The sequence below is a fragment of the Octopus sinensis genome, linkage group LG11, assembly GCF_006345805.1.
Source record: "Octopus sinensis linkage group LG11, ASM634580v1, whole genome shotgun sequence".
Classification (NCBI taxonomy): Eukaryota; Metazoa; Mollusca; class Cephalopoda; order Octopoda; family Octopodidae; genus Octopus; species Octopus sinensis.
Genome location: NC_043007.1, coordinates 19,725,751 through 19,744,515, shown reverse-complemented (window position 1 = coordinate 19,744,515; position 18,765 = coordinate 19,725,751). Strand labels below are relative to the sequence as shown.

Below are 18,765 nucleotides of genomic sequence, written 5' to 3'. Positions count from 1 at the left end.
TAAACAACAAGCAGGTATATTAATTTGACGCTCGGAAAGGTGAGAAAGTCTTTTAGATTTCGAGCTTATGCTCTTCAACAGAAAAGAAGATAAGGAAATAAAGAGAGAGAGAATTAAAAAAAAATTTATGGAGTTAGCGGTCAGTCGTGGCGGTCCAGTTAAAGAAACTGATGATAGGATCGGTACCATGCTTTAAAACAAATGATGAATACTGGAATCAGTTTATTAGACTTAAAATTCTTCAAAATGGTGCTCCAGCCTGGCCACTGTCTAATGATTGAATCAAGTTATAGATAAAAATAAAAGATTTATTTATGACATTTTTCTTGGTGTATTACGACGCCACAACTCGCCGATTCTTTTAAATCTTGTCCGAGCTGATATTTCTAATTCACGTTTATATTAAGCGTTTGATGGCGAGCTGGCAGACACGTTAGCACGCCGGGCGAAATGCGTAACGTATTTCGTCTGTCGTTATGTTCCGAGTTCAAATTCCGCCGAGGTCAACTTTGCCTTTCATCCTTTCGGGGGTCGATAAATTAAGTACCAGTTACGTACTGGGGTCGATGTAATCGACTTAATCCCTTTGTCTGTCCTTGTTTGTCCCCTCTGTGTTTAGCCCCTTGTGGGTAGTAAAGAAATATATTAACCGTTTGATGCAGTCACTCGCTCATCAAGGCAGTCATACCCAAAGGCAAAGTAAATTTTAGTTAAGTTCAATAGCGAATAGCTGCTGTACAGACGCCACTTGGTACGATTCGGAGAACAGTGGCTCTCAAAGGTGGGCCGCGGTGCATTATTTCCTTGTTTCGTGTGTGTGTCTGTGCCTGCGTCCACGCGCACGTATGCGGCTTTTATCTTTTACTTGTTTCGGTAACTGGACTGCAGCTGTACTGGATGGAGCTCATTCTATCAATTTCTTTTGATAGAAAAAAAAAATACTCTTCAAAAGTAAAAGACTGAAAAGAAAATGAGACATAAAAGCTACGAAACCCGCGTCATAAACATTACAACAAAGAACCTGCTAAACGGGAAGATCTTTATTAATCAAACATCATCGAATCGATCAATACAAAACACCCAAGTTCTAGACAGAGGATGTGACAAGGAACTAATCATAAAATGCTTAAGGGCCAATTCTTTCAATTACATCAAATAATGAGGTATAACATTACAGAAACTAGTTTTGTTACTGCTATTGTTGTTGTTGTCGCCATTGTTGTTACTATTATCGTTATCATCATCATCATTATTATTATTATTATTATTCTATGTTTGACTTTTGCTTTATATTTGTACAAGTTGGCTCCAAGTCTCACCCAGAGACCTCAAGAGACAACAGGGTTGGAAGTTCATGTTGTTGTTATGCCTAGTGTGCCATATATTTGGGGGGTGGGGATGTTGTACTAATGAATGTCTAAAAAAAAAAAGGTTTTTTTTTGTTTTTTTTTAAACCGAAAATTATGTTTGTTTTAAACCTTGAGATTACATAGAGAGTATTTTGCGTAGGATATGAGCAGTTCCATATTATTATTATTATTATTATTATTTTAAAAAGGATTGACGTAACTCTTTTCAAAGGTAAACAGTCAAATATCGTTCAACCAATAAAATATCTGTTACAATCGAATCGCGCTCTTCGTCTTGACTATTGTTGTTGTTGTTGTTGTTGTTGTTTTTTTTTTTTTTTTGTTCTCTGGGTTCTGCTAACAACAGCGTCTCTCTCTCTCTCTCTTTCTCTCTTTCACTTATTGTATAAGGGCGGGAATTTTAATACAAAAAACAGGTGTGTTATCTGTATCGACGACGGCCCATTCTACTATCAGCCGGATCTGAAAAAATTGATAAGTAAAATTACAGTCAATTAAGATATCGATATTGATTACTATAAGCAAACACACACACGCACAACACACACACACACACACACACAAGCATAGATACATCTTTTATTTATTGTTTCTTTCAGTCATTGGATTGCGGCCATGCTGGAGCACCACCTTGATTAATTATAATGAAACACATTGATCCCAGAGCGTTTTAAAGCCTGGTACTTATTCTATCTCTTTTGCTGAATCGCTAAGTTACGGGGACGTAAACATCCCAACACCGGCTGTCAGGCGGAGATGGGAGACAAAGACACAAGTACACACAGATGCATATATATGTGTGTACATATATATATATATGTGTGTGTGTGTGTCTGTGTGTGTATGTGTGTATACACATACATACGCAATCATACATATACATATATATATATATATACATACATGATACATACAAACATACATATGTATTGACACACACACACATACGCACACACACATACACACATATATATATATATGCATGTATACGCAGACATATATATATATATATATATATATATATATATATATATGTATGTGTATATATATATATATATATATAATATATATATATAATATATATATGTATGTGTATATATATATGTATGTGTATATATATATATATATATATATATATATATATACAACGAGCTTCTTTCATTTTCAGTTTACCAGATCCACGCACAAGACTTTGGTCGGCTAGAGGTTATAGGAAAACACACTTGCCCAAGGTGCTACGCAGTGGGATTGAATCTAAAACCTTAGGCATACGAAACAAACTTATTTCTTTATTGCCCCACAAGGGGCTAAACATAAAGAGGACAAAGAAAAACAGACAAAGGGATTAAGTCAATTATATCGACCCCAGTGCGTATCTGGTACTTATTTAATCGACCCCGAAAGGATGAAAGGCAAAGTCGACCTCAGTGGAATTTGAACTCAGGACGTAGCGGCAGACGAAATACCTATTTCTTTACTACCCACAAGGGGCTAAACACAGAGGGGACAAACAAGGACAGACAAACGGATTAAGTCGATTATATCGATCCCAGGGTGTGACTGGTACTTAATTTATCGACCTCGAAAGGATGAGAGGCAAAGTCGACCTCGGCGGAATTTGAACTCAGGACGTAACGGCGGACGAAATTCCGCTAAGCATTTCGCCCGGAGTGCTAACGTTTCTGCCAGCTCGCCGCCTTCTTGCCACTCCGCTACGCATGCGCCGTACATACATATGATCAGCTGCAAAGACACACGAATACAATGGATGCGTTATGCGAAATACCATCAGTCATTTTTACTCTGCAGTTTCAAACAGGTTTTAAATGCTTTATCTTTATATATAAAAGTGAAGTTGCGTGTCTGTCTCCTACGATTTAGATTCCTAACTACTCCCACATTTTGCGGTGCAGTTTAACCAAAACCGGGTATCTTATAGTCGTGATTCATATCGAGCCCTTCTGGGTATTAGCGCGCGTCTACGATGAGTCTACGATTTAAAAAAAAATTACCATAATTTTTTCCATTTTAATGCATTTTTTCGCTATTATATAAGGGAAGTAACTCTCTAAAAATGTCTACGATGAGTCAACGATTTAAAAAAAAATTTACCATCATTTTTTTTCCATTTTTAATGCATTTTTTTGCTATTTTTTGGCTATAACTCTCTAAAAATGCTTATATAGTTATTTCCCTTACAAAGCCGAGCAACGCCGGGCGATACTGCTAGTTTTATATAATTGACGTTGTTGCTGTTCTTGCTGAAAGGTCAATTTGTCCGAAAAAGCGAAAGAAAATCACTTCATCAGATCTAAAAGGTTCTTAATCAAACTGAAAAAAAATCAAGCAGTAGATTTGATTTGGTTTTTCCCAAACGAGAAAATCTTCGACCAAGGTCAAAGGGTTAAAAGTAGAATTTGACAGCTGGTTATGTGTAAACAGTTCTGAAGCTCTAACTGTTATGCATACAAAATTTCCTACAGCTGTCATGGTTTTAGGGCCTGTCAGCAATGAAGGTTATGATGCCTCCACCTTATTGTCATAATTAGGAATTAACAATCAGTGAGTTTTGTGACTGTGACGTTGGATCGAAGAGAAAATAGAAAAACCCGTCTCGAAAACCCGTCTCTAAAAGCTGTACAAATAAACGTAATTCCCAGTTAAAAAATAAATTTGTTTAGTCTAGATTTGATAAATGAAATGCTTCCACAGTAACGAGAATGACATTGATCACGTATTTAAATATCAGGATTTACCCATCGGTTGAATTCTAATGGAAATGCCGACCCTAAGTAATCCCAGGGACTTCTAACTATTCGATGCATTCAGTCTACACCTGGACTATATCGGGGTGCTCGTACGGTACCCAGGTGGATAATTTATACATATGTACTCATCGTAAACATCAATACATCTCTGAAAGATATTCCACTACTACTCTAAAAAGTGAAAAGATATATGTGTGTGTGTGTGTGTTTATATATATATTTAGATACATATATACATATATGTATATATGTATGGGTGTGTGTATGTATGTATATATATAAATGTACATGTATGTATCAATATGTTTGTGTATACATATATACATATATGTATATATGTGTGCGTGTGTTTTTCAATTCCCGAGTGTTATACTAATACATCTGTTTGTTTTCTAAACCACCTGTCTTCATCTTTTGTTTTATTTTCGTGAATTCTCCCTATATATATGTATATATGTGGAGGCGCAATGGCCTAGTGGTTAGGGCAGAGGACTCGCGGTCGCAGGATCGCGGTTTCGATTCCCAGACCGGGCGTTGTGTGTGTTTATTGAGCGAAAACACCTAAAAAGCTCCACTAGGCTACGGCAGGGGGTAGTGATCCCTGCTGTACTCTTTCACCACTCTTTCTCCCACTCTTTCTTCTGTTGGCCTGCTCGCTTAGCCAGCGGAGTGGCGTCATCCGAAGGCTAAAACAATGCGAACGCATTGTGACCAGCGATATGTAACAACATCTGATGGTCTGGTCGGTCACGTGATCACATGATATGTATATATGCATATATGTATATATGCATATATGTATATATATATATATATAAATGTATATATAATTTTTTTTGGGGTGGGAGGGGACCAGTCGACTAGATCGACCCCGGTACACAACTGGTACTTAATTTATCGGCCCCGAAAGGATGCAAGACAAAGTCGACCTTAGCGGAATTTGAGCTCAGCTTTAAGTGTCCATACATCAAGAATCAGCTGGGTTCGTTTCTTTAACATTTGACACGGTTCAACCTAAACAAGTTCATGTGTGGAAAGCAAACTAGTTTTTAAACATCTAATGGTTAGGGGTGGGGCTCCACCAGAATAAAATCGTAGTGAAAGGGGTCCGTAGGCAAAGTGTGGTTGAGGACCACAGAACAAAACAAACAGACATACAGATAGATATACGCATATGTATATACAAGGATATATATATATATATATATATATATATATATATATATATATATATATATATATATATATATATATATACATATATATGTATATACATCTGTGTATGTACGTATAATAGTAGTGTGTGTGTATGTGAGCGTTTGTATGTATAGCAGTTGTGTGTGTGTGTGTGTGTCTATGTGTGTGTGTGTGTGGTACGTGTGTGTGTGTCTATGTGTGTGTGTGTCTATGTGTGTGTGTGTGTCTATGTGTGTGTGTGTATGCGTGTGTCTCTGTGTGTGTATGTGTGTCTCTGTGTGTGTGTATGTGAGTGTTTGTATGTATAGCAGTAATGTGTATGTGTGCGTGTGTATGTGTGTGTGTGTTTGTGTGTGTGTCTGTGTGTGTGTGTGTGTGTGTGCGTGTGCGTGTGCGTGTGCGTGTGTGTGTGTGTGTGTGTGTGTGTGTGTGTGTGTGTGTGTGTGTGTGTGTGTGAGTGTGTGTGCATATATGTGTATCTACTGGCGGCAACGTTCCACCTTCCTTGTCCCGCCAAGCCACAGATAAAAAAAATCTTGACTCTTGATGCACGGAAGTTATCAAATCTGCAACATCGTTGACCGCTTAGTTTCACCTTCGCATTCCGAAGTTTCTAGATGGCAGGAAGGTGGTTTAGCGGGTTTCAGAGCGCTTTGTTTTCAAACCCCACAACATACATACTCGACACTTCAAACAAACATCCTTACTCCGGTAGCCAGGCATTCGTCATTGCCACAAAGCGGATGTAAGATATCAGCATACAGGTTCTTCAGCCTTGCAGATTGTCTCAAACGCCAGTGTTGCATCGGTCAATGACTCCTTGATCGTGCTTGGGGTGCCGTTCTCTTTGCTCCTTACACGGAACTACTTCTCGACTACTTCCTCTCAGTTGCAAACGATAAAATTCCAACGCGTTACATCCTGTTCTTGTGTTTTAGATATCATTGTTACACATTGGTCTTTACGTCTGAAACGCCGAGATCCGTTTCCATCTTAGGACCATAACATTTGAGTGAGATTGTTTTCGCCCAGGTTTCAGGTTTCTATTCTTCTTACGTAAAGACCTACTCAGAAGAAAGCCGTTGTGTCTCGATTGTTCAAGCATTTGTATGTAAATGTCAAGAATTTGTTATTATATACGTTGCAACTTCAGCGAGTTGGCAGAATCGTTAGCACGTTGGACGAAATACTTAGGGGTATTTCGCCCGTTGCTACGTTCTGAGTTCAAATTCCGCCGAGGTCGACTTTGCTTTTCAAAATTTCGGGGTCGATAAAATAAGTACTAGTTGCGTACTGGGGTCGATGTAATCGATTCAGCCCCACTTCCCCCAAGCTCCCCTTGTGCCAAAACTTTGAAATAATTATTTTATATATATATATATATTTAAAAATTTAAAAATTTATTAATTCAAAATTTTAAAAATATTTAAAAAATATAAAAATTTATAAATATAAATTAAAAATTTTAAATTTAAATAATTCCAATTTTCAATTTTATATTTTATATATTTTGTATATTATATTAATTATGTTTATTTTTATGTTTTTCATTGTTTGATTTGCCTAATTGTGGTTTTATCTCTAATTTAATTTATATACATATATATATATATATAATATATATATATATATATATATATATACATACGACGAACTTCGTTCATTTTCCATCTACCAAACCCAGTCACACGGCTTTGGTCAGCCCGAAAGTATAGTCAAAATGCCATGCAGTGGGACTGAACCCGGAACCATGTGGTTGGGAAGCAAACTTCTTACCACACAGCCATGCCTGCGTCTATATTTAGGCGTTAAAACATTTTGAATGTCCTTTATTTTGAAGTTCATGAATTCGTCTGACGAAAACGGCTTCTTTACAATGATGTAATGTTTTCATTAATTAGAAATGGCCGTATGGATTGACACCTGCACCTCTATTGTCACTGCATGCTATTCTTTTCAGCCCACTTGTATATTTTGTCCAGCTCACATTGCAGGCGTTTAGTGTCTTCAGGGTTCTGTATTGCCTGTGAAACTTTTGTATCATCTGCATAACTTGTGATCGTGGTTCTCTGCGTGGCTGAGGGCATGTCTGGGAGAGCCATTATGAACAGTAGTGGTCCCAAAACAGTGCCCTGCGGAACACCGCTCACTATTTGCGTGTTAATGGAAGTGGCCCCATTGGCTACTACCACCTGACTTCTATCCTTCAGAAAGTCATGAAGCCGTTCTCCCAGTTTTCCAACTATGCTAAGATCACGCAGTTTGTGACATATCATTCCATGATCGACTTTATCAAAGGCCTTTGCAAAGTCGAGATATATCACTTCCACATTTGAGTGGTTGAGCAGTCGTTTCAGCACTCAGTCATACTGTTGTAGGAGCTGAGTTAAGCAGCTTCTTCCTGGTCGGAAACCATGTTGGGTGTCAGGCAGCAAGTCATTTTCTTCAAGGAAGGTGATCAGTTTCCTTCTGACTATTCGTTCCATGACCTTGCTGATGTGTGAGGTCAGAGAGATAGGTCTGTAGTTCTTGGCCTCCGCTCTGCTACCTCCTTTATGAATAGGGCATATTTTACCTTCCTTCAGTTTTCTTGGAAGCTCTGAAAGAGGAACTGCAGTGGTCTTGCTAGGACTCTCTTATATACTTTTAGGAGGATTGCCGGGAATCCATCGGGGCCAGTAGCTGAGTTTGTTTTCATTTCATCTATAGCCTTTATTACATCGTCTTCCGTACATGGTCAGCTCTACCATGTTGTGATCCGAGAGTAGTGTCGGTATCACTTTCACATTATGGATGAGATCCATATTATTTGTGAAGCAGAGATCCAGTGTGTTACCTGCCCTGGTTGGTTGGAGTATTACTTGTTCCATGTACAAGGTGTTGATGAGGTTCAGGAGGGACCTCGCCTGTCCTCGTTCACATCGTGTCATTCCTGGGAGAGAAAGGCCCTCGGGCCATCTGACATTGGGTAGATTGAAGTCTCCCATAAGAAGTACACTTATGTGTTGTTCTAATGTGACTAGAACTTCTTCTATTTTTATAAGGCAGTCTTCAAACTTGCCTACATGGTTTGGGGCATCTGGAGGGCGATATATAGCACACACAACTACACCAAGTTGCCTTATATGTACAATTAGTGTGTCACACACCGAGTTTGAGTATGACAAAAGGACCTGGGGTGTGAGGTCCTCACGGATGTACATAGCAACTCCTCCATGACTCTTATCTTTTCTGTCGGTTCGTAGTACAACATACTGTGGTATGTGTAATTCCGCATCTGCTATGTCCGGTTTCAGGTGCTATGCATAAGGCTTGATTGCATGCAACAAAGTCTCTCAAGAACGGGATTTTTGTCCTGTTACTGAGTGTTAGCAGTCCTCTGATGTTCAGTAGGAACATATGTGTATGTATATATATACATGCTTATATACATTACAATACATAGCTATATATTATTTCATCTAGTTTCAGCTCACGATCTGTGGCCATATGAATATATGTATACATGCGTATGTATGTATGTATGTATGTATGTGTGTATGTGAGCAGACGACTGATTGGTTGGACCTTCACATCATTCAGAACACGGAAAGAAGAAAGCATGCAACCCCTCTGGAAAACACTGTGGTCAGTCGTGTGGATGATCAGTGGTCCCAATTATTGTCGCCTCTGGAATCCAAACTCGAGGGAATTCGACGCCACTACACAAGGGAAAATTGCCTCGGTGCAACAGATGAGCTGCTAGGAGTGGCTAAACAAACTGAGGCTCTATGCTCGAGTGGGAGTAACTGGAAAAAGTCCCAGGAGTATCATAAGACAGAAGAGAACATCAGAGAGTAAAAGGGGAATGAGAAGTCTTAAGTTACAGGAGAAAGTGACAGGGGAAATGTTATGAAATTAACTTACAGGAAAAACTCGCAGAAATAAGTATGAGGAAAAAGTTATAAGAGCAAGAATCACGAGAAATAATCACAAAAATGTGTTACACGGAAAATGTCACAGAATAGTGACAGGAAAAAAATTAAGAGGGAAACGTCACAGAAAATGTAACAGACAAAAATTCATAAGGAAACTAAATCACAGACAAACAGTCACAGCAAAGTAGATACCGGAAAAACTCACAGGAAAGACAAGAAAAGTTTTTCATAGAAACGATGAAATCGTCTCACTACTTTAATTTTTTGAGCTTTCCGCTCGTGTCTGTATGTATGTGTGTGTATGTACGTGTGTGTATGTATGTATGTATGTATGTATGTATGTATGTATGTATATATGTATGTATGTATGTATGTATGTATGTATGTATGTATGTATGTATGTATGTATCTATCTATCTATCTACTATCTATCTATCTAGTTATATATATATATAATATATATATATATATATATATATATATATACTAGCAGTATCGCCCGGCGTTGCTCGGGTTTGTAAGGGAAATAACTATATAAGCATTTTTAGAGAGTTATAGCCAAAAAATAGCAAAAAAATGCATTAAAAATGGAAAAAAAATTATGGTAAATTTTTTTAAAATCGTAGACTCATCGTAGACGCGCGCTAATACCCAGAAGGGCTCGATATGAATCACGACTATAAGAAACCTCGGTTTTGGTTAAACTGCACCGCAAAATGTGGGAGTAGTTAGGAATCTAAATCGTAGGAGAGACAGACACACAACCTTACCTTTATATATAAAGATATATGTAGGGGGAGGTATGTATGTATGCTTGCATGCATATATGTATATATGTAAAAGGCGGCGACCTGGCAGAAATGTTAGCGCGCCGAGCGAAATGCTGAGCGGTATTTCGTCCGCCGCTGCGTTCTGAGTTCAAATTTCGCCGAGGTCGACTTTGCCTTTCATCCTTTCGGGGTCGATAAATTAAGCACCAGTTACGCACTGGAGTCGATATAATCGACTTAATCCGTTTGGCTGTCCTTGTTTGTCCCCTTTGTGTTTAGCCCCTTGTGGGTAGTAAAGAAATATATATGTATATATGTATGTATGTATGTATGTGTGTGTATGTATGTATGTATGTATGTATGTATGTATGTATGTATGTATTATGTATGTATGATTATGTGAAAATATAAAAATGTCGAATTTATAACTTACTCTTGGATATGTGTCGCGGACAAACATGACACTGCGGTAAGTGTAGTTTCGTCCTTGCAGTAGGGGACAGGTTAAACCTTTCCCTGTGCAAGCATCCGGTTGTGACGTTGGAAACGGTATAGGGATCCCAATGATGATCCCTTTTATCTTGTCAGTTAGGGAGCTGACGTTGACATCTGAAATTAAACAAAACAAAAATTTGAAGACGACAAATGATGAGAAACAGTTCATACAGTTCTAGGTTGCGTGTTTTCGTTTGCGTTGATCTAATTGTCAGTGAGGGCGCGTGGCTTAGTGGTTAGGGCATTCGGCTCATGATCGTAAGGTTGTGAGTTCGATTCCCGGCGACGCGTTGTGTCCTTGAGCAAGACACTTTATTTCACGTTGCTCCAGTCCACTCAGCTGGCAAAAATGAGTTGTACTTGTACTTCAAAGTGTCAGCCTTGTCACTCTCTGTGTCACGCTGATTATCCCCGAGAACTACGTTAAGGGTACACGTGTCTGTGGAATGCTCAGCCATTTGCACGTTAATTTCACGAGCAAGCTGTTCCGTTGATCGTATCAGCTGGGACCCTCGTCGTCGTAACCGGCGGAGTAAAGAAAATTGTCAAAAGGAGTGAAGTGGAGACAAGAGAAGATATGAACTTACTTTGCAATTAAGATAGTTTGTTACGACAACAATCAGTAAAAGTAACCCAAAGAGGTAGCCTCTACGTCAAAGTCTATGGATGATAGTGAGTACCAAAGCAAACTGCGTGTACAAAAGTACCTATAAGACAGCACCTACGCTGAGAAATGTATTGAATCATTTTACCAAATTACATGTGTTTATACAGATACATACATACATACATACATACATACATACATACATACATACATACATACATACATACATACATACATACATACATACATATATATATATATACATATATATATATACATATATGCGTGTATTCCCAACATAAAATCTCGGACATAACCACCACTGCCTCAGACATCATAGCAGCAATAAATGATGTCAAATACTACTCTGCTGTAGGCCCTGATAGATTCCCTGCTAGTACCCTGAAGGAATGTAGACACCAACTTGCAGTCCCTCTGACCAACCCCTGGAGAAATTCTTTAGACTCAGGTTATATACCGAACCAGCTCCTAACCCGGTCTGTCATCCCGGTTTTCAAACAGGGAAACAGATCCCTCGCAGTCAGCTATCGCCTAATCTCACTCACCTCCTACATCATTAAAGTGTTTGAAAGAGCGGTAAGATCGAGGGTAGCTGGCTCCCTGGAGACCCACAAACTCCCAAATGCAAATCAGCGTGTCTTTCGCTGTGGTAGGAACTGTCTAACACAGCTCTTACACCACATTGAAGATATACTTAAAGCCTTGGGAACAGGTTCGAACTCTGATGTCATATATCTTGACTTCAGTAAAGCGTTCGACAGGGTTGACCATAATATCTTACTCTCAAAGTTGCAAATGTTGGAATCCGTGGAAAACTTCTAAACTGCATTAAGTATTTCCTGGGGAATAGAACACATGTTGTGGTCGATGGAATCCACTCAAGCCCAGCAAAAGTTACCAGTGGGCTCGTCCTGGGCCTGCTCCTCTTAATAATCTACATAAACGACCTTTCCAGCGTCGTAAATCACTGCAAAGTGAAAATATTTGCTGATGACACTAAGCTCCAGCAAATCATCAATGAAGAAGAAGACCGAACTCAACTCAAATCTGATCTCTATATGCTGTGAGTCAATGTGAAGATAAAAACAAAATGCAAGTAAACGAAGGAACATTTGAGCTGAAGCATTTTGGAAGAAAGACTATACTAAAAAGGCATACTCTCTTCCTTCAGGGGAACCGCCACAGCCTCTAACAATATCAGAGACCTAAGAGTAATTGTTGATAACAATCTCACTTGGAGTGCCCACGTCAACAATAAGGTCGATATAGCTCGTAGGATGAGCTCCTGGATCTAAGAACCTTCCGGTCCAGGAACAAGGTGTCATCATTCCACTTTTCTCCTCCTTTGTACGGCCACACCTCGAATACTGCTGCCCCTTGTGGTTTCCCCATACAAAAAAACATCTCGAAGATTGAATCACCCCAGAAGGCACTCACTAAACGAATTGAAGGCATAACTGATCTCAATAACTGGGACCGCCTTAAAGCAATTGGTGAACCGCGAGCGGTATACCATTTGCACGATGTGGAGAATATACCGCCAGCATTGCCCAAACAACCTTAACATTAATTTCAAGGTTCATTCAAGACTGGGACCACGGGCCATACATCCTCTGCCAAATTCAGGATCACAACATATAGGTACACTGCGACACAATTTCTTTTCCTCAACAGACCCTGCCCTATTTAACAGTATCCCAAAACTGATCAAAGAGGAAAAGTATCCCATCACCTTTAAACAGAGTCTGGATAAATTTCTTCAAGGAATACCAGATAAGCCACCCATACCTAGAGACAGCTCAGTCAACAAGAACTCACCACTCGAATGGACCATGATACCACAAAACTTGACTTGAAAAGGATTTAGATTTCACTACCAGGTTGTGCTATTAAGTTAGATATGGCCTGAACCAATCTTTGGTCGAAACATATCTAAGTTTTATCTTAAGTTTTATGGTGAAAATATTCTTGCTGCCTTCTTCTGGCAAGAGGGAGCAGGTACTTTTCGTTTGCCTGTCAGTAATGACTAAAGAGGAGGCCTGACGGTCGAAACTGAGCAGACCAACTGCTTTAAAAACTCAATGCAGGCGAAATATGAGATTGGAGGATTGAGCCACTAATTTCAGCGGGAGGCATTGAGTCGTTTGGACTGAGCAATGACATTTTCTAAAAATAAAGGGAAATAGTGTTTTGATGATATTCTGATTCTTCTCTATTTATTTATCTATTTATTCATGTACTTTAGTGCTTCCTAGTCTTTTTTTTTTATCGCCGAATGTTAGAGATTAGCTCTTCTTAACAGTTACGAAGTGTACTGAAATGTCATGTGTTATTTCTCCCACGTTTGTATATTGTTTTCATAAGGAACACACATGCATATACGCACCCGAGAGTCGTACCGAAAGTAGCGCAAAAGGGCCATAGTGTTGTTATTAATTGACATTGTTATTAATTGCCTATGTGGGTAATCTCTTCCCCAGTGCAAAGCTATTATTCAACATCGTCTCCAACACGAGCCATGCATTTGTGCCACTGTTGAGTCCAGTTCTGTTCATTTCTTCCCAGCACAACCTGGTAGTGAAATCTAAATCCTTTTTAAGTCAAGTTGTATGGTATTATGGTCCGTTCAAGTAGTGAGTTCTTGTTGAGTGAGTTGTATCCAGGTATGGGTGGCTTATCTGGTATTCCTGTGACATCAAATCGTTCTCAACGTAGACTGTTCTTCGTTGGATCAAACTGGTGGTAGTCGGGGCCACCCCAGTTTCTGACTGTACGGTGGGTGGATGAATGACCACTAGTCAGCCCAATTTGTTGCTAATTTGTGTGTGGTTGCACATTGTTATGGTTGTTTTCATGTCTTCGATGGTATTCTCACTCCTTTAAGCTTCTTCATCCATCTATGCATCTGTTGCATCTGTTGACGTCTGTAGATGCTGGACAGTCAACAACCCGTCTTCGTCATTGGCGTTGTTAATGCTTGGACCCTGTTGTTTGCCTGCGCTGAAGGAGAACAGGAAAAACAGTCACGAGGCGAAGAGCTACGCCCCGAACCGTTTGAACGACTCATACTCGAGAAAGGAGGCACTCTTATTTTTGCATTACTTTCGGACCACCATACATACATACATCACGTGATCACGTGACCGACCAGTCCATCAGATGTAGTTACACATCGCTGGTCACAATGCGTTCGCATTGTTTTAGCCTTCGAATGACGCCACTCCGCTGGCTAAGCGAGCAGGCCAACAGAAGAAAGAGTGGGAGAAAGAGTCGTGAAAGAGTACAGCAGGGATCACCACCCCCTGTCGGAGACTCGTGGAGCTTTTAGGTGTTTTCGCTCAATAAACACTCACAACGCCCGGTCTGGGAATCGAAACCGCGATCCTACGACCGCGAGTCCGCTGCCCTAACCACTGGGCCATTGCGCCTCCACGCATACATACATACATAAATTAAATAGAGAGATACAATCGACAATCCAATAATATATTTATACTATAATATACGATGAATATAATGATAAAAGGTTACAGACTTAATAGTTATATGCATACTGTATCATTTCCACAATGAATTTCCTGACATTGAAGGTGGACTCTATAGAGATGATGCACTATTTTTGATTAATAGTCAATCCTATAGGAACATAAACCTATATATGAAAAAATTCCATAATTTCTTTAAAAGATTCTTTAAAAGGAGATAGACACGGCAGCTGAAACTAGCTCAAGATGGCTATGGTTGATAAGAGACCATCAGTGAACCCCTTCCACGAGTGAAGACTAGCTCAATCCTTGCTGCCCCTCTCAGGTGAATTGTACAGGCTAACTCTGAATATCTTCTGCACAGAGCAAAGCATCTCTCACTTGTTTATTTTATTATGATTATGAATTGCTGGGCAAGAGAGTGGACAGTATCCACGTCCCAAAGAGAAGAATTCGACCATTTCTTAACCAATTCACTCCAGTTTTCTTCGTGAATAGAAAAGGCGAAATATTCTTTGGCATTATGGCCAGATGTTTAATGGTAATTCTGTCAGATAACGGTTATATCGATGAAGCGATGCCAATAGTTGGAGCTCAAGTGTATGAGGATGCATAGAACATACTTTTATGATATTGGATGCCAATCGGACAGCAAATAGCGGGGAAAGTAAACTGGCAGTTGTATAATCCTTCTTGGTAAATGCTTTCGGATAATCTCTGCCCGAATGATTTGAGTATAGTAAAAAAAATAAAGTAAAGTTCCTTCCCGAGTCATATATACTTATAAGGGCCGGTTTCCCAGTTTCCATGGCGTATGAATTCCCTATCTGGACGGCACGCCGATCCGTCACAGGGTTACTCATCTTTGCCGGCTGCGTGGACTGAGCAATGTAAAATGAAGTGTTTTTCTCAAGAACACAACTCATCACCCTCGTCCGGGAATCGAAACCGCAATCTTACGATCGTGAGTCCGACACCCCTAACCACTAAGTCATGCGCCTCCACTTGAGTGTGGTGCTGTGGAGTTATTCTGGATTCCGCTTTCTGTTTTTGGTACTTGGCCAGAATGTTCGGAGGAGAAGGTATGATGATTACGTCAACCTCTCTGCTCAACTGGTAATTCATTTATCGACCCTGAAAGGGTGAAAAGCAGAGTTGACCTCGTCGGAATTTGAACTCAGACGTCAAAGATGGAGGAAATGCCGCAAAGCACTTTGCCCGGCGTGCTGACGATTCTTCAAGCTCGCCCTCTATTTATGGTGCAATATTTATTGTAAGTTCTACATGCGCTTTACCACAACGTATTAGACAACGGCTTGGTACAAACTGAGAGCAAGAATTGTAGCTTGACATACAGTATTTTATGGTTCATACTTTGAATTGAAGTCATCCTACAATGGTCTCCGGACACAGAATAAAGATCTGTTTCTCAAATAAAGTTATGGTGGACGATGTTGCGTTTTTAAGAAAGGGCAGACATTCAGAGGAGAAATACTGCACTGACTGGATAAGTTGATAAACTGGACAAGGATGAGTTCCAAAGCAAAGAACTCGCGTTGTGTAAATTTCGTCAAATGGAAGTAAAAAGAAACGAAATGCGAGGTTACAGAAGCCATGTCCACTTTAGCGTAGGATCTTGTGAAGAGCCTGGAAAAAGTATGCTAATTGCTCACAATTATCATTGTATAGATGGATGAAGAAGTTTAAAAGGGTGAGAATACCATCGAAGACAAGAAGACATGAAAACAACCATAACAATGTGCAACCACATACACAAATGAGCAACAAATTGGGCTGACCAGTGGTCATTAATCTACCCACCGTACAGCCAGGAACTGGGGTGGATCCGACTACCACCTGTTTGATCCAATGAAGATAGAAGTGAGGAGGATAAAATCCAAAAAATGGCAAGTGAACGGACTGTCAATGGACAAAACATCCGTCGTAAGAAAGTTCAAGCTTTGGCATATGCAATTTCCATTGCATTCCAGACAAGGAGTGGTTTTGGATGTGGCATGAGGTTTCACTGACGTGTGTTGAGATTATCGAGCGGATGCAAGTGGCTAGGATTGCTACGAACCGCTGCAAGTGTCGTCTCGGAACAAGATCAATGACCGGTTGCAATCACCTATCCTATATCAATAGCCGAGCTTTAAAAATGTGGTAAATTTGGGGATTGTACTGACTCAGCGCCATTCAGACGACTCTGTTATCCGTTTTCTGATTACGCTGGAGCCAGATCTTGAGACGGCGAAGGAGTGAACGAATGGAAAAAAATTGCGTCCAACACTTTAAGTTACAGTTGTATGTACTTCATGACGGTTTGACTCAGCTCCGCGTATCATAAATTTTCGTGAGCCTAGAATATCAAATTCCGGGAATGAAGTCAGTAACTATATATATATACTGACGAGGAATTTTACAAGTATCTAGGGGTGGATTAAAATATATCTTACAATGGCACCTATAACAAAACATGTGTCACCAAAGAATCTGACTGTCGGATAAAGAAAATCTCGACCTCAGAACTCTCTGCATTCAATAAAACAGCTGCCCACAATGTGTTTGCAGTGCCAATACTCGTACCAACATTTGGACTGCTTGATTGCTCAATGCCATTCCTTGTATATCTAGTTTTATATTAAAGTTACTCTTTCCAAGGGACATGCTTTAGCAGTGGCAAAGGGCTGTCTCACTCCCAATGATACTAACCCAGAATTTCTGAAGGCCCATGATATTGCTAGACACTCGTTGAACCTACACTGGGTTCAACCGTCCTTTTTTTAGATCTTGTTTTTAGTCCTGCTGGATTCCTAGAAACCCGCCTCACATCCATCCATCCATGTGTATGAATGTCATTATTCAGTCTTATTTCAAGATTTCTTAGCAATAGAGAAAGGACCGGTTTCTAACCAAAATCCAAGGCTCCTTCATTGGAATTTCAGCATCAGCAACAGAGAGTTTGTGACTTCGGCTCCTACCACTGCTTGACAATCAGTGTTGGTTTGTTTACGTCCCCATAACTTAGCAGTTCAGCAAAAGAACTGATAGAATAAGTAACACGCTCCAAAAAATAAATAAAAATAATAATAATAATAATAATAATAATAATAATTACTGGGGTCGATTTATTCGACAAGATATTCGTCAAGGCGGTGCTCCAGCAAGGTCGCAGTCACAAGACTCATCCAGGCATCTCATCCAGGCATCCACAGAGGCTTCGTCTTCCACACAAGCAAACGGTTTTCTTCTTTCTTTTTTAGCCCTAGGACACGTAATGCCTGTTGCCGCTTTCCATGACATAGAAGTGAGCGCCTGTCCGTTGCAGAGTTCAAGACCAGCAATGTTTTGAGAGGAAGGGCCTGGTCGATTATATTAGCAACAATATTTCACTGGAAGGCGGCGAGCTGGCAGAAACGTTAGCACGCCGGGCGAAATGCTGAGCAGTATTTCGTCTGCCACTACGTTCTGAGTTCAAATTCCGCCGAGTTCGACTTTGCCTTTCATCCTTTCGGGGTCGTTAAATAAAGTACCAGTTACGCACTGGTTTCGATGTAATCGACTTAATCCCTTTGTCTGTTCTTGTTTGTCCCCTCTGTGTTTAGCCCTTGTGGGCAATAAGGAAATAAATATTTCACTGGTACTTTCTTTTATCGATCCCCGAAGGGGATGAAAGGCAAAGTTGACCTCGGCAGGGTTTGAAATCAGAACGTAAAGAGCCAGAAGATGTGTTACCAAACCTTTTGTCCAATATGCTGAGGATTCTGCCAGCTCACCGCCTTACACACACACACACATACTCACACACACACGCACACATACACGCACACACGCACACATATACACGCACACACGCACACGCACACATGCACACACACACACGCACTCACTCACACACGCACATACACGCACACACGCACATGCACACATGCACACACGCATACATGCACACACACATACACACCACACACATACAGGCACACATACACACGTGCGCACGCACACACACACATACACGCAGACATACACACGTGCGCGCACACACACACGCGCGCGCGCGCACATACACGCACACACACATACAGGCACACATACACACGTGCGCACGCACACACACACACACATATACGCACAT

At 40.2% G+C, this 18,765-nt stretch overlaps 1 protein-coding gene across 1 annotated transcript in view; it reads right to left on the bottom strand.

Moving 5' to 3' along the window:
• Positions 1–1,634: 1,634 nt before the first annotated feature.
• The window catches only part of LOC115217560 (NPC intracellular cholesterol transporter 2-like), a 31,177-nt gene continuing 14,046 nt past the window's right edge, over positions 1,635–18,765 (bottom strand). Inside the window, exons 3-4 of the mRNA XM_029787297.2 lie at positions 10,456–10,631; positions 1,635–1,832 (exon numbers count right to left, since the gene is read on the bottom strand). Of these exons, the coding sequence (XP_029643157.1) occupies positions 1,749–1,832; positions 10,456–10,631 (260 nt within the window). The 3' untranslated portion in view covers positions 1,635–1,748. The remainder of the gene's footprint in view (positions 1,833–10,455; positions 10,632–18,765) is intronic.